Consider the following 14,103-nt stretch of genomic DNA (forward strand, 5'->3'; position numbering starts at 1 on the left):
TCACCAGTAATGAGGTGCGCTGGTATGCTGACGTAACAGCGCCTTTTCCGTGTTGGTTGGAAAATGAGTTATCACCTGTTGGATGGTTCTCTGGTCAGCAGCAACTTCAGCTGGCTTGGCTGCTTTTCCTCCTCGTTGGACTGAAAACGTGCTGTGTGGTCTTTCATGTTTGTTGTGTTCCCAAACACTGTGACAACGCTTGCATATTGTCTGGCTCGTGTCCAGCTCATTCTTACCTTCAACGACGTGAAAGCCAAAGTGCTTCCAGACGCTCGCTTTAAATCCAGCAAGTTGGGTCGGCGTTTACTCTCAGCCGTTCTGTTAGCGTCTTAGGTGCTCCACCATAAACTGTCCTGGTGGCACTTCCTCTTTCCGTCTTTTTGTTCTGTTTTTTTTGTTCCATCAGCATCAATTATTGACATTTATGAATCGTTAATCATCGTTAATGTCCGCATCACGATGCATCCCACCCCTATTAGTCATGCAGTTTGCTCCCTATATAACCAGCGTCAAAGCTTGGTCGGCCCGCCAGGGCTGACCTTTGCCACTGCTTCTGTTGATCACTTTGTAGGCACAGCCAGGACATTGAGGGGATCCGGTATGGTGGCTGCAGGACTGGGTCTGCTTTTTGCAGATGATGTGGTCCTGCTGGCTTCATCGGGCTGTGATCTTCAGCTCTCACTTCGCAGCCGAGTGTGAAGCGGTCAAGTCTGAGTTTCCCCAGAAAGGGTGGAGTTCTGTCTCCAGGTCAGGTTTGAGATCCTACCCCAAGTGGGGGAGTTTAAGTACCTCAGGGTCTTGTTCACGTGTGAGGGAAGGATGGAACGCAGATTGGTGCGACGTCTGCAGTGATGCAAACACTGCGTTGGTTTGTTTTGGTGAAATGGGAACTTCTAAGCTCTCAATTTATTAGTCAATCTACGTTCCTACCCTCACCTATGGTCATGAGCTTTGGGAAGTTACCTAAAGGACAAAATTGCGTTTACGAGCGGCCGAAATGAGTTTCCTCCGTAGTGTTGCTGGTGAGAACATGAGAAGCACTGTCATCCAGCAGAAACCTGGAGTGGAACTGCTGTTCCTCCATACTGACAGGACGCCCCCACTGGGGAGGTGCTCAGAGAACATCTGACCAGTAGGCGGCCTTGGGGAAAACCCAAGTTTGGCACTTCCTCATCCTCATGAGGCGAGGATCAGTAACTTTGAGGAGCGGGCACGCTCATTCTTCACCTGCGTTGGCTGCAGCGCTACATTGACAACTTGCTCTCAGTTTTGCAGGACATGGCTGGGTTGCATCATCAGCATGCAGTACCGCGATAGGGCGATCTCTATCATACAGTCATACAGAAACATACAGTTTCTCTTGTACAGTGTTCCCTCGTTTATCACGGGGGGATGGCTTCCCAAAAATAGCCCACAATAAGTGAAATCCGCAAAGTAGCCAATTTAATTGTTTTAAGGCTGTAAAACCCCTCACCATACACTTTTCTCAGACAGGCATTGACATTTTCTCACCTTTCTCTTTTTTTTAAACACTCTCAAATTTTGTTTGAAATGTAATTATAAACCTACTAGGTTGGACACAAATTATTAAGTGACTCTGACTGTGCCTCTTCGTCCTGGTGCCGTTTTGCTGTAGCATTTTTGTATCCTTGTTAAAACATATTTCTCCCGTCGTCGTATTTTCCTCCTCCTCATCCTCCTCCTTGAACTCAAGATTCATTTATTTCGTAATGGCGCCCTACAGCCGGTTAGCTGCTGCTGCTTGTTCTTCTTCTATTCTTCTTCTATTGTTTATCGGCAGTTAGCAAGCAGCTCACACAGTTAGCTAGTTTGCTAGCCATGACAACCACAACGGGAAACGGCACAAAGGAGATTGCTTGACAATGGTTTACTACCAATCAGGACGGAGAAGACAATGTGCAGTGCTGACAGACGAGAGAGAGAGACACAGCAACCTCATGCTAAAGCATAGAACTACAACACTCAATCTCCCACAATGCAGTTCTTCTTAAAGAGCCAGGCTCGGCCTGTCACAGTGTTCATACGCTGTTAAAAAAAAACAAAAAACACTAAAATTGAACGAAAAGAAATTTGCGAAACAGCGAGCCCGCGAAAGGTGAACTTTGTATATTGCGATGTATATTGTTTATATCACTCACTCCTAAGGCGGAGTACTGAGACGCCGTTGTGCGTTCATTCAGGCAATGCATTCCACAGTTTGCAGCCCGTTCGCAGGCAAGCATTGTGCTGCTCAATGCTTGCCTGCTAACTGGCTTTTCATCTTTTCATCACAACATGTCCACTGTGTGGGAACATTTTAACAGGAGAAAGACTGCAAAGCAAGATGGCAACGTACAATGTTTGCAAAACCTTTGTACCAAGAGGCGGAAGCTCTGACGTGATCTACAATACAAACAAATTTAATCAAGCTTTTGAAACAAAAATGCCTCCTCAAAAAAAATTAGACCTCACAAAACGCTGGGCATTATATTTGTCTCCTGCACATACATTCACGTGTAGGCGATGAAACACTCGCGGTAATGCCGCGATGAGGCACCGCGGCTATCTTGTTTCCATGTGTGTTCCACAGTGGAAGACGATGCGAGCGTCTTCATCGCATGCACGTGGATGCAAAGGCAACAGTGTGCAGGGATCCAGCGGGAGACAAATGTAACACAGAGCATTTTGTGAGGATTTTTTTTCAGGAGGCATTTTTGTGACGCAATTGTATTACTATTTTGAACGCATATTGTTTTGAGAAGCCAAACTCTTCGCTTAAACGTCCTCAGCAACTAAATGGAACTACGTTCTTCATCACCGAATTCTGGGGTTTGGCACCGTACGCCTGCGCAGTGTGAAGGGAAGTGGGAAGCAACATTACACTTGCACACACCCTGAATGCCATGGGCGATTTTTTTGTTTTATTTGTTCTTTTTTGTTTTTGTTTTTTTGATTGGTGTTGATGGGCCTGTCATGATAACAAATTTTGCTGGTCGATAATTGTGCTATAAATTATCGACAATAATGGATCATTTCGACCTTTTTTTTTTTTTTAGACCGTATTATCATGAAGTTTATCATTTAATGATTGCTGTGTCATGTTGCGTTTGAGCCGCTAGATGGCATTCGGCTTGGAAAATCTCTTTTGTGCTTTCATTCTTATTAGTGTTTGCTTGATAACTGCTAGCTAGCCCCCTCCTGCATGTACTGTGAAAAAGACTCTGAATAGCTGACAAGAGGCTCACTCTTTCCCTTAGTTTGACCATACAACCAATGCTCTCAGCCTGTGTGCTACAGCAAGACCGGTAAATGGAACAGGCACACGTACATGTCGTGCATGTCAATTTATCGTGGCGTCAAAATGATCTACCCCGTTTTTTTCCATCGTTCAATTAATCGTTTTATCGTTTATGGTGACAGGCCTAAGTGTTGAAAGGCATCGATCACATCCCTAGTTTCAGCAACATTCAAATTCAAGATCCAGGTAAAAAAAAAATCTGGTTAACTGGATCAGTGCGTCCCTACTTGTAAGACAGCCGTGTCCAAAGTGTGGCATAGGGCTCATTTTTGTCCCTCAACATTTTCTAAAAATGAAACGAATTAGTAATGAGATAGATGATTAGATGTTACCCTAATTAGCTTTGCATATGGTGACGTACGTACATCGGGTTGGTTTTAGCATTTTTAATGTACAAAACGTATTATGAAATGTATTATTTTTGTTTGACTATTGTATTTATTGGAGAATCACCTGCTAGCAGTTAGCCATTTGTTTATGTTCCTACACAAAAACGAAGCACTTTTATTCTTTTCCCGTGCCGTCACACCCCAGGGTTGGCAATGAGGCGCACGCTCTTGTACTGCTTGTCACAGCAGCACGCGGATATCAAACGTGTAAACAAAGCCAACAAGTCAAGCACGAAGCATTAAAAAGTCGTGTCTTCCCCCGCAGGACATCAGCTGTAACGAAATCACTACTCTTCCTCGACACTTCGGCCGTCTGCGAACGCTACGAGAGCTCAACGTACGGCGGAATCTCCTCTGTGTCCTTCCAGAAGGTGGGTATGATGCAGGACTCAGCGTTGTTGTTGTCTTTTCTGGAAGTGACCTCAGCTTAAACATGAGCAGAGCCGGGCTAGCTGGGCCAAGAGACTAAACTCCAGCTCAGACTGATTACACGTGAAAGGGATCTTCTCCAACTCCTTCGTCACCGTCCAGGATGAACTTTGTCCTAGGGCTACATCTGCTTCTGGTTGTTCTGTTTGAAGCTAATTTTCCACATCATGCCGAGAAGGAAAGAGTCAGCGACAGTCAAGAACACTTGAAAAACAGCGAGTTCTTCCGTGGCCCGGTTATCAACTAATCATGCGTGTGTTCCGGATGCTTCATCCAACTTCAAGGCTTGTTTGGATTTATGCTTTTATTTTTCCTAACTTGGAGCATGCTGGTCGCTTCCCATGAGGACCACCGCTGGCTGATGAGCGCCGTCTGGGCTTGTCGTGGCGAGGTCGACCAGCAGACTGGACGGCAGCCTGGTGAAGGGAGGGATGTTTTTTTTTAATGGCAGTCTGTCTCTGAGATAAGACCACCATGACCACCGTAGCGTATTATTTGACTTGGAAATGCTGGCCATTGTAAAAGTAAAACCAGCATAAACAGGAAATCTGCTCCCTTGCATCCAGAAGAAATCCTGGATCCTTGATTCAATTCAATACTTCCTGGCAAAAAGGCTAACAGCCCATCTTGTGTTCCTCCGTGCAGACCTGGCTGACCTTCCTCTGGTCAAGTTTGACTTTTCCTGCAACAAGGTGTCTACTATCCCCGTGTGCTACAGGAAGATGAGGCAACTGCAGGCCCTCCGGCTGGAGAACAACCCGTTGCAGAGCCCGCCGGCGCAGGTACCGCCACGCACATTCTCACCGCGTCCTCAGCTGCCTCCATGTGCACGTGTGTTCTCCTCAGATCTGTTTAAAGGGCAAAGTGCACATCTTCAAGTATCTTAGCATGGAGGCGTGTCGCAGTGAAAAGATGGCCGACGCTCTCTACCTGCCCGTCATGGAGCGCCTCAGCCTGTCACGTCCCGTCGTCGGAAGGTTAGTTACGCAAGCAGATGTTTTTCAAAATAAAATACTGGTAAAGTAAATACAGACAAGACCGTCTCCCATAGAGAGGTAGAAGAGGAGGAAGGGAGGAGAGAGTGCTCCATGCGCTCTCTGGGCTCAGAGTGAGCCAAGCTCGCTGAGGATGTAGCGCTCTGGAATGTACGCCCACAACATGTGGGCAGGGAAAAGGTTGTGAGAGCTCACACGCCAAGTCTGTCTCTCACTGTCGGTGCCCGGATGTTGCAATCAAAACGCCGAAACTGGTGAAATGTGCAACAGTGTACATTTACCACGCTTGTTACTGAAACAGCCGTCTAGGGTACGTAGCGGAAAGGGAGGGACTAACTGGAGTGGTTGCAATTCACAATTTAAAAGGAGAGAAGAAGAACAAAGGAAGGTGATAAATATTGCAATCGTCATTTCATGGATTTGGGACAGCGCTACACTGTTTAGCGTCATGCACTCAGGAACTAAGTATATGGCGCACACGGAACAGTCGTCCATCATCACATTGCCATTCCAATTTCACGGATTCATTTTGTCACGTTTTAAAAAACAAAAACACTACTACTTGGTTGAATACAGCCTTTTATTAGTCACAATACGCCTATTTAAGCAAATGTTACGTATGTTTTGCCTTTTCAAGCATAAAAATGGCAAAATGAAATAAAATATAAATATAAGGCAATCAGAAGATGCATGCAAAAATGTGATGCCATGTAGTGTTCAACACTGGTCACTAGGTGTCAGTAATGTGACTTTAATCTTCGGTGGGACACACAAGAACCAGACTTGATGGTGGGAACAACAGGTCTTTATTGCAGTTTTGAATGATCTCACAACAGAGCACAATAATAATAACAGAAACAACAATCTAAAACTCAACTCTGAACCTCCGACGTCACTTCCTATCCTCCACACCTCCGAAACCCATGTATTGCAACACACACGGACAGTTACTGGCGCCTGGTGAGCAGTATGGAATACTACATATCATGTCTTTGAACATGTCTTCTGATATTTGTATTTTTCTTCATTTAGCCATTGTTAGGCTTGGTAATGCATCATTTATGCAAAGAATATGTCAGATTTCCTTAAATGTGCATATTTTTTGATTTTGCAGTCCAACAGGGAACAGCAATAATTGAATTAATTTATTTTGAGTTTCTGAGTTTATTTTGAAGAACTATGATAGAGTGAAGCCATGAAATGTAAGCCGCAGTGGTGAGGGACAACAATATACAGTCAAACTTGTCTATAGCGGCCACTAGAGGGAGTCCGCAAAAGTGGACTATAGACAGGTTGGCGTCCAGTTTGAATGTTGACCAGGAGAGGAAATAAAATTTAAAAAAAAGTAAAAAATAATAATAATGTTGACCAGTAGAGGGCACTGCGGATAAATGTTGTACAGCACTACTAGGTTTGTTATTATCATGGTTCATGGTTCATGGTTTTAATTCATCCTGATCATGCATATGAGTCAAACAGTAGCACATCACATAGTACAATTCACAATTTTGCATGTCCAAAAAGGAGTAGGAAGAAGCAGAGCTTATTTAAGTAGTAGTAGTACTTTATTAATCCCACAGCAGGGAAATTCATCTGTTACAGCAGCAAGCAAGATACACAAGTATGTACACAAGTAAAGAATGCATAGTCATAGACAATGCATGCAATGAATAGACATAGTGAATACAAAATGGTTCAGGTGTTGTAAAGCCTGATAGCGGTCGATATGAAGGACCTGCGGAACCTCTCCTTCTTACACCGTGGGTGGAACAGTCTGCTGCTGAAGCTGCTGCCCAGGGAAACAACAGTGTCATGTAGCGGGTGAGAGGTGTTGTCCATGATGGATGTCAGCTTAGCCAACATCCTTCTCTCCCCCACTTCCTCCACGGAGTCCAAAGGACCGTCCAGGACAGAGCTCGCTCTCCTGATCAGCCTATTGATCCTGCTCCTGTCCCTGTCTGTGCTGCCCCCTCTCCAGCAGCCCACAGCGTAGAAGATGACTGAGGACACCACAGAGTCATAGAAGGTTCGTAAAAGAGTCCTGCACACACCAAAGGACCTCAGTCTCCTCAGCAGGTGGAGGCGACTCTGGCCCTTCTTGTAGAGGGCGTGGGTGTTGACGGACCAGTCCAGCTTGTTGTTAAGGTGAACACCCAGGAATTTGTAGCTGTCTACCAACTCTATGTCCGCTCCCTGGATGTTCACCGGTGTGAAGTGGGATGTTTTCCTCTGGAAGTTAATGATCATCTCCTTTGTCTTGCTGGTGTTGAGTTGCAGCTGGTTAAGCTCACTCCAGCTGACAAAGTCCCTGATGACCGTCCTGGAAAGGGGAGAGCACCGTACCCTGAGGGGCACCTGTGCTGCAGAGTACCATGTCAGACACACAGTGACGGAGCCTCACATACTGTGGTCTGTTGGTGAGGTAGTCTATAATCCATGTAGTCAGTTGTTGGTCTACTCCCACACTCTCCATCTTCACTCTGAGTAGTGACGGCTGGATGGTGTTAAAGGCACTGGAGAAGTCAAAAAACATGACCCTCACAGCGCTCCCGCTGTCCTCCAGGTGTAGCAGTGATCTGTGCAGCAGGTAGATCACTGCGTCGTCTACTCCGATCCTAGGCCGGTAAGCAAACTGCAGGGGGTCCAGCTGAGTGCCCACCAGGGGTCGCAGGTGCTGCAGGATAATCCTCTCCATGGTCTTCATCAGGTGAGAGGTCAAGGCAACAGGCCTGAAGTGGTTAGGCTCCTTGGGACGTGGTGTCTTTGGTATCGGGACCACACAGGAGGTCTTCCACAGGGCCGGGACTTTCTCCAGGCTCAGGTTAAGATTGAACAAGTGCCTTAACACTCCACAGAGCTGGTCAGCACAGTCCTTGATGATTCTTGAGCTGATGCCGTCCGGTCCCGGGGCCTTCCTTGCCTTGATCTTCTTTAGTTGACTTCTCACCTGATCATCAGTTATGGAGAGAGGGGTAGAGGATGGCTGGGATGTGGATGTAAGGGTGAAGAGTGGTGAGTGGGTAGGGGATGGAGGGGGGGCAGACTCAAATCTGTTGAAAAACAGATTGAGCTCATCTGCCCAGATTTTGTCCCCACTGGCTTGGTCTCTCCCCACTCCTTTGCCATGGCCTGTGATGGTCTGCAGGCCTCTCCAGACTTCCCTGGCATTATTCTCCTCCAGCCGCTTCTCCAGTTTCCTCCTGTAGCAGTCCTTCCCCTTCCTGATCTTATGCCGGAGTTCCCTCTGGACTCTGCGCAGCTCCTCCTTGTCCCCCGAGTTGAAGACCCTCTTCTTCTTGTTCAGCAGGGCCTTGATCTCAGAGGTCATCCAGGGTTTGTTGTTGGGAAAACACTGCACCACCTTGGAGGGCACAGTGTTCTCCACACAGAAGTTGATATAGTCTGTGATGCAGTGCGTCATGCTGTCAATGTCACTGCCATGGGGACTACAGAGCGCTTCCCAGTCTGTTGTCTGGAAGCAGTCGCTGAGCCTAGCACTGCTCTCCTCAGACCACTGCTTCACAGGCCTCTTCACAGGGGGTTGTCTATTCACTACTGGAGTGTAGTCTGTGACGAGATGGACGAGGTTGTGATCAGAACGACCCAGCGGGGGGAGGGGGGATGAGGTGTATGCATCCTTGATGTTTGCATACAAGAGGTCCAACGTTTTATTGTCTCTAGTGTGGCATTTGACATACTGGGTGAAGGTGGGAAGAGCAGAGGACAGGGAAGCATGATTGAAGTCACCGGTTTTTACTTAATCCTACCCCTCATCAGTTTCACATCAGTTGCAATACATTTATTCACCTCTTGTTCTTCCAAGTGTACTTTGTAGGTCTACATGACAATGTAGTGCAATCATAGCCAAGGTTTTTACTTACTAAAAGGAAGCTAGAGGCTTAATAATAACTGATAGAATATATCCACCACCCACAGAACAAAGCTGTGCTAGTAATGTCTTACGCTTGTTTTTAATATTTTACTTTTTATACGGCAGAGTGTCATTACAGCTTTAGTTCATCAGGAAGTGACGGGAAGTGGCGGTGGGCGTCCCGAGCAGGAGAGCTAGGCTCAGTGCTAGCTGTGAGTTTGGAGAGAGTTGGGAAGTGTGTTTATGTTGGCGTGGATGTAAAGTCCTGCAGTGTTCTCCGCTGTTAATAAAGCCATTAAAGTGCATCGGCGACGTGAGTCTCTCCTTCCCCACAACAAGCGGCATTACAGTATTGACCAGTGCACACCAGGAAATAAACGGTGTCATTTCTTACAGGCATTGGCTGGACAGCTATGTAGTGGGGCTTGTTTAACCTTTGCCTTGTGGGCAAGCAGGAAGGAGAGACGATGCTGAGAGATGTGTGTGTGTTCTGAGCTGCTGTCTGGTTTCCGCGTTCAATAAATAAAGTTGGCAGAAGCAACAGGAGAAGTTTCCTTCTTTGCTTCGGAGCTGAATAACACTGACAAGTTAACAGACTAGTAGCGAACGGAAAAGAAGACGGCTTTGTTTGTGTCGAATACAGAAGATGAGGACTTTGATGGATTTGTGGATGAGGATTGATGAAAAATAACGTGAGTACATTCTAAAATACTTCAATTAAGTACAACCCAACTCAGTTTTGCTCCCGCTGCCGCATGCATGCTAGCGTATGTTTTTTTTATTGTAGCGTCGCTGGGAGCACGTCCTGTTCCCAGCCTACTTTGCGGTAATGTTTTGGTGCAAATGCTCTTAAAGTTACATGTTTGACCAGGAAATAGCAAGCTCAAAAGAAGACGGCTTTTTTATGTGGAACAACTGACAGTTTGTGTGGATCTTGTGAATGATTGTGACTGAGCTAGGACTCAGTAATTAAAGTCTACACACGACGGCTTCATTGATTGAAAAAAAAAAAACTTTTTCGTGCATGAAGCTTCTACTTGAGTTGGTAATTTGGCCGCTATATGCGGTCAGATATTGACCAAGGGAGACAAAATGGGTGGCCGCTGGCCGCGTTGGACAGATGACTGCTATACACAGGGTCTATAACATGTACATTTGCTGCGGGGGATTTTTTTCAGTGGCCGCTATAGGCAGGTGGCCGTTCTATAAAGGTGGCCGCTAAGACAGGTTTGACTGTATTTCAGTCACTTTATTTTTAATCTGAAGAAATGAATTTGAAAAACTGGATTCAACTCCCCTGCTGAAAACCTTTACAGACACTTTTTCTTCATGTCGGTTTTGAGTTTGTGGATAAAAACCTGTTCTTCAAATGAACATTCAACTTGTTGCTGTTTAGTGTTATTTTGCACTATGTCAGATGTCATGTTTTTTCATGAAATGACTTGAAAAACGTTCGCCATTCAGGTCGGCGCTTGTCATTAAGGGGTGATGGGGGTGATGTAATATCTCTGAAAGTGTCAATCAACAAATAGGATTGTCTTGTAAATGATCAGTTTACAGATTAGAGCGAGTGTGAGAAAGATAGATGTGTGTGTGTGTGTGTGTGTGTGTGTGTATGTGTGTGCGCGCGCAGTGTCGAGGACATGGACCAGCAGAGGAAGCAGGACAGCGACTCGGGAGTCGGCAGTGACATCGGAGACAAGAGGCTGTCGGCGACGGAGGTGATGCTTTGTCTCACTTGTTTTTATTTCTTTGTTTACTTGTGGTTGATGTTTGTGAGCTAGCATGCAACTGTCACAACTCCATCTTTGTCATTGCTAAATGGGCTTAACCGTCTGTGGAGTTCTGCATGCCCCTTGGTCATTTAACGGAGCGCGCCCCGTGATCAACCCTGGCAATAATAAGCAGCATGTGTTTTGCCTGCATGACACGTTTATCAAACTAAACTGGGTCGTGTTGTTCCTCATGTTTTGACCCTTTGGTGTTGCTAAGTAAGGCATTCAAATATTACAAAGTGCTCTCAGTGTGGTACAGTGAAGTCATGGCTATGATAATGTTGCTGTTGCATGCGTGATGTAGTGAGAGGCTCACAAATGATGTCCCGAGGGTTCTTGATGCTACATTGAAAAGGCCCACAGGTCAAACTGGGGTCATAGCGTCTCTGTTTTATTGTTTGTCTGTTGCAGCCATCAGACGAAGACAGCTTGAGTCTCAACGTCCCCATGAGTCACATCACGGAGGAGGACGGGCTCAATAAAGACGACTCCAGCGAACACATCAGCTCTTTGACAGGTACACACACACACACACATATAGCCTCAGTGTGTGTATCATAGACAACGCAGCCCCCCCAGACGCACCACTTAAATAGACTTCAATCAGCATTAACCAGGTCAGAGCAGTTGGGAGAGGTGCGTGCACTAAAACAAAGGTTGCCTCTGAGATGCCGCTGCACGCGGCGGCCAGTTGGCAACTGTAAGCCCTGCTTCGTGAACATTCAGGCATAAATAAAATCACATTATTAGTCACCAAAGTTCACCCTGCGTGCCCCATGGAAAACAAACCAAAGATTAAAAAGCATGAGGTCAATATGTGGTTCTGTGTTTAGTGTTTCCCACAGGACTGCAGTCTATTTTTGGTGGCGGGCTGCGTCTGATCGTCTTAATTTGCATAATTGGCTATGATGCATATGCATGTGTTTGTATTGGACGTAGGAAGAGAGCGGAACATTGGGAGAGAGACAAAAAGAGCCTCCAACAGTCTGCCAATAATACCAGAAAACCTCACTAGATTTGTCGCTAGTTGCTTTTTTTGAAAGCGTGTCTTGAGGAGACTGAAGACAAGTGACTAAATTGGCCACACTCATCCTTCCTGCTACATCTTCTTGTTCTCTGGCAGACCAAATGCGCATGAGATGTGTCACAACACAGTGCATAGCTCCGCCTACTTTAAGAAGGTACTGTAAACAACACGTAACATCCCAGGGAGGCCCAACATGTAGCGCCAGATGTAATGAAATGAATAAATGGGAAACCATCGCTCTTCCTTTCCTCACTGCCACCACTCACCGATAGCCAAAGAAAAGGAAAACACGCTTTCTGTGTTAATCCTGTATCTTTTCTGAAAGTATCATGTGACATCGAATGTGAGCCTCAGTGTCAAGATGTCTTTCTGTACCCGACTGATGCCTCCCGCTTGTTCCTGTCATTGCAGATCCAAACTCTGAGCCGATCCGCCTGATTGAGGAGAACCCCACGGAGGTGTTGAAGGAGCAGCTGGCCTACAGAGACTCGTCGCTCGGCGCTCGCTTCATCAGCTACATCAAGGCGAGTCTCCTCTTCCGATAATGTTGCTCTGAGGTCTTGTTACATAAAGATGTCAAGCACTCCTGTAATGCATAAATGCCAGTTAATGGTTTTTGCGGCACTCAGCGCTGCATGCTTAAATCACCGTGGAAACTCTTCCTTTACCAAATAAGGACAAGAGCACAACAGCCTGTCGTGCTTGTAAAGTTCTTCTGGCTGCTGGAAGTAGTTCTTCTCTGCTTATGAGAGGAAGACAGCGGATTAGACTCGATGGTTAAAAATATTGGGACACGGCTCTCAGTCGATCAGATGCTGGACTCAAGTCCTCGGCAGACCTGCCAACGTGTACTCATTTTTCATTGTCCGCAAGTATTTTGACACGTAATTATGCGTGCAGGCTTTGCTGCTCTCCTGGTACGTATTCTGTTGCACTTTCAGTTTGGGGTGCCACAGCAATCTGTGTTCTGTTTTGGTCAATGTCTCAAAACATGTTGCAACCCATCACTGGATCTGCTGCCTGTGCTGTCATTCATCCATTAGTTCCAGCTGCAATAACACTCTTGTTAATCACCATTGTTCGCTCTCAGTGGGAAGCTAACAAGCTAAATAGGGGACAAGATCTGCGGCTGCTCACAGAGTTGATGTCATGGTGTCCAAAGTGCGACTTTTTTTTTGGGGGGGGGAGTACATTGTTGAAACACACACAAAAAAAAAGGAAAAATGGGAAAATAGAGAAAAAAGCACAATGTAACTAAGTAAATAAGATATGCACACTGGAAGGGGCGTTGCAAAGGAGTACTGTAAGTCTCAATAGTGAGACCTCTACACTATTGAGATATTATCACTGTCCCTTTCGTAGGAGCAGATCCTTTCACATGCTCAAAGATACCATCTTTATCCTTGATGAAGGTTGCGGCGTTCGAGCGGCTTGAACCGGGCGTGCAGCCAGTGTTGATTCCTCTCCACGGAGCGTTTTACGATGTCTTTTCTTTGACAAACGCCATCGCCATCAGAAGAGTCTGCCTCGGGCTTGGGCGACATGATGAAGGTTCAAAGAACTGAAGCTGACATATTCTTGTCACTGCACTTCTTGTAAATGGCCCAGTACTTTTGTCCATACAATGCTGAGGGCAGCAGGCTAGGTAGAGACACAAAGGAGCTGAACATGGAAACTAAATGGTCCTGTTGTGGTCGCAAGTACCAAAATGCATCGCACGTGTTCCAGTCATCACATGAGAGCCACAAGCAGAAGAAGCATAAATATTTTTACACACAGTCATGTCAAGAAGGAAGCACACGTTGAGACACTCTTTGCACGGGTGAAATGTAGCCTGCCAGACACAGATTAGGGCAGGTTTTGTGTGCGAAAGACTTCCATTTCCAGACAATACCATTTGATGCTTGTGGGGGGGAAACTGGGACACGCCGTCTCAGTGACAAATAATGCGTCCAACTGGGAGACACCAATGTTTGCACCACCGTAGAATGTGTAACAGGCATCATCACTGTTCACAGGCGGCCATTTATGATGTATGTGTTAGTAAATCACTAAACAGTGTGAGTGCATTGCCATGGTGATGGATCGCACCACCTGCTGGTACAGCGATACAGTGAAGTCCTCACTTGGGACAGTGTTTTCCTTAAAGGTCCAGTCTGGACCTGTAATATATACTTATATGGCTCTATATTTAATAATGAACTGTTTTAAAAAAATAAATTTAATCAAATCAGTAAAAAAAAAAAAAAATAAATAAGTAAAATAATAATAATATAAATAAAAACATATGACATTAATAAATTAATTAAATTAAGAACA

The 14,103-nt window shown here is 45.7% G+C and overlaps 1 protein-coding gene across 7 annotated transcripts in view; it reads left to right on the forward strand.

The window, feature by feature from the left end:
- The window catches only part of lrch1 (leucine-rich repeats and calponin homology (CH) domain containing 1), a 57,099-nt gene that overhangs the window by 20,924 nt on the left and 22,072 nt on the right, over positions 1-14,103 (forward strand). For all 7 annotated transcript variants that reach the window (XR_008572536.1, XR_008572538.1, XR_008572537.1 and 4 more), the window contains exons 4-9: positions 3,953-4,058; positions 4,762-4,898; positions 4,963-5,093; positions 10,616-10,703; positions 11,169-11,274; positions 12,196-12,308. Coding sequence is in view for 3 of the 7 variants with exons in the window: in XM_054788335.1 (XP_054644310.1) it covers positions 3,953-4,058; positions 4,762-4,898; positions 4,963-5,093; positions 10,616-10,703; positions 11,169-11,274; positions 12,196-12,308 (681 nt within the window). In the remaining 4 variants the exon portion in view is untranslated. The remainder of the gene's footprint in view (positions 1-3,952; positions 4,059-4,761; positions 4,899-4,962; positions 5,094-10,615; positions 10,704-11,168; positions 11,275-12,195; positions 12,309-14,103) is intronic.

Source organism: Dunckerocampus dactyliophorus, chromosome 9 (genome assembly GCF_027744805.1).
Source record: "Dunckerocampus dactyliophorus isolate RoL2022-P2 chromosome 9, RoL_Ddac_1.1, whole genome shotgun sequence".
NCBI classification, from domain to species: Eukaryota; Metazoa; Chordata; class Actinopteri; order Syngnathiformes; family Syngnathidae; genus Dunckerocampus; species Dunckerocampus dactyliophorus.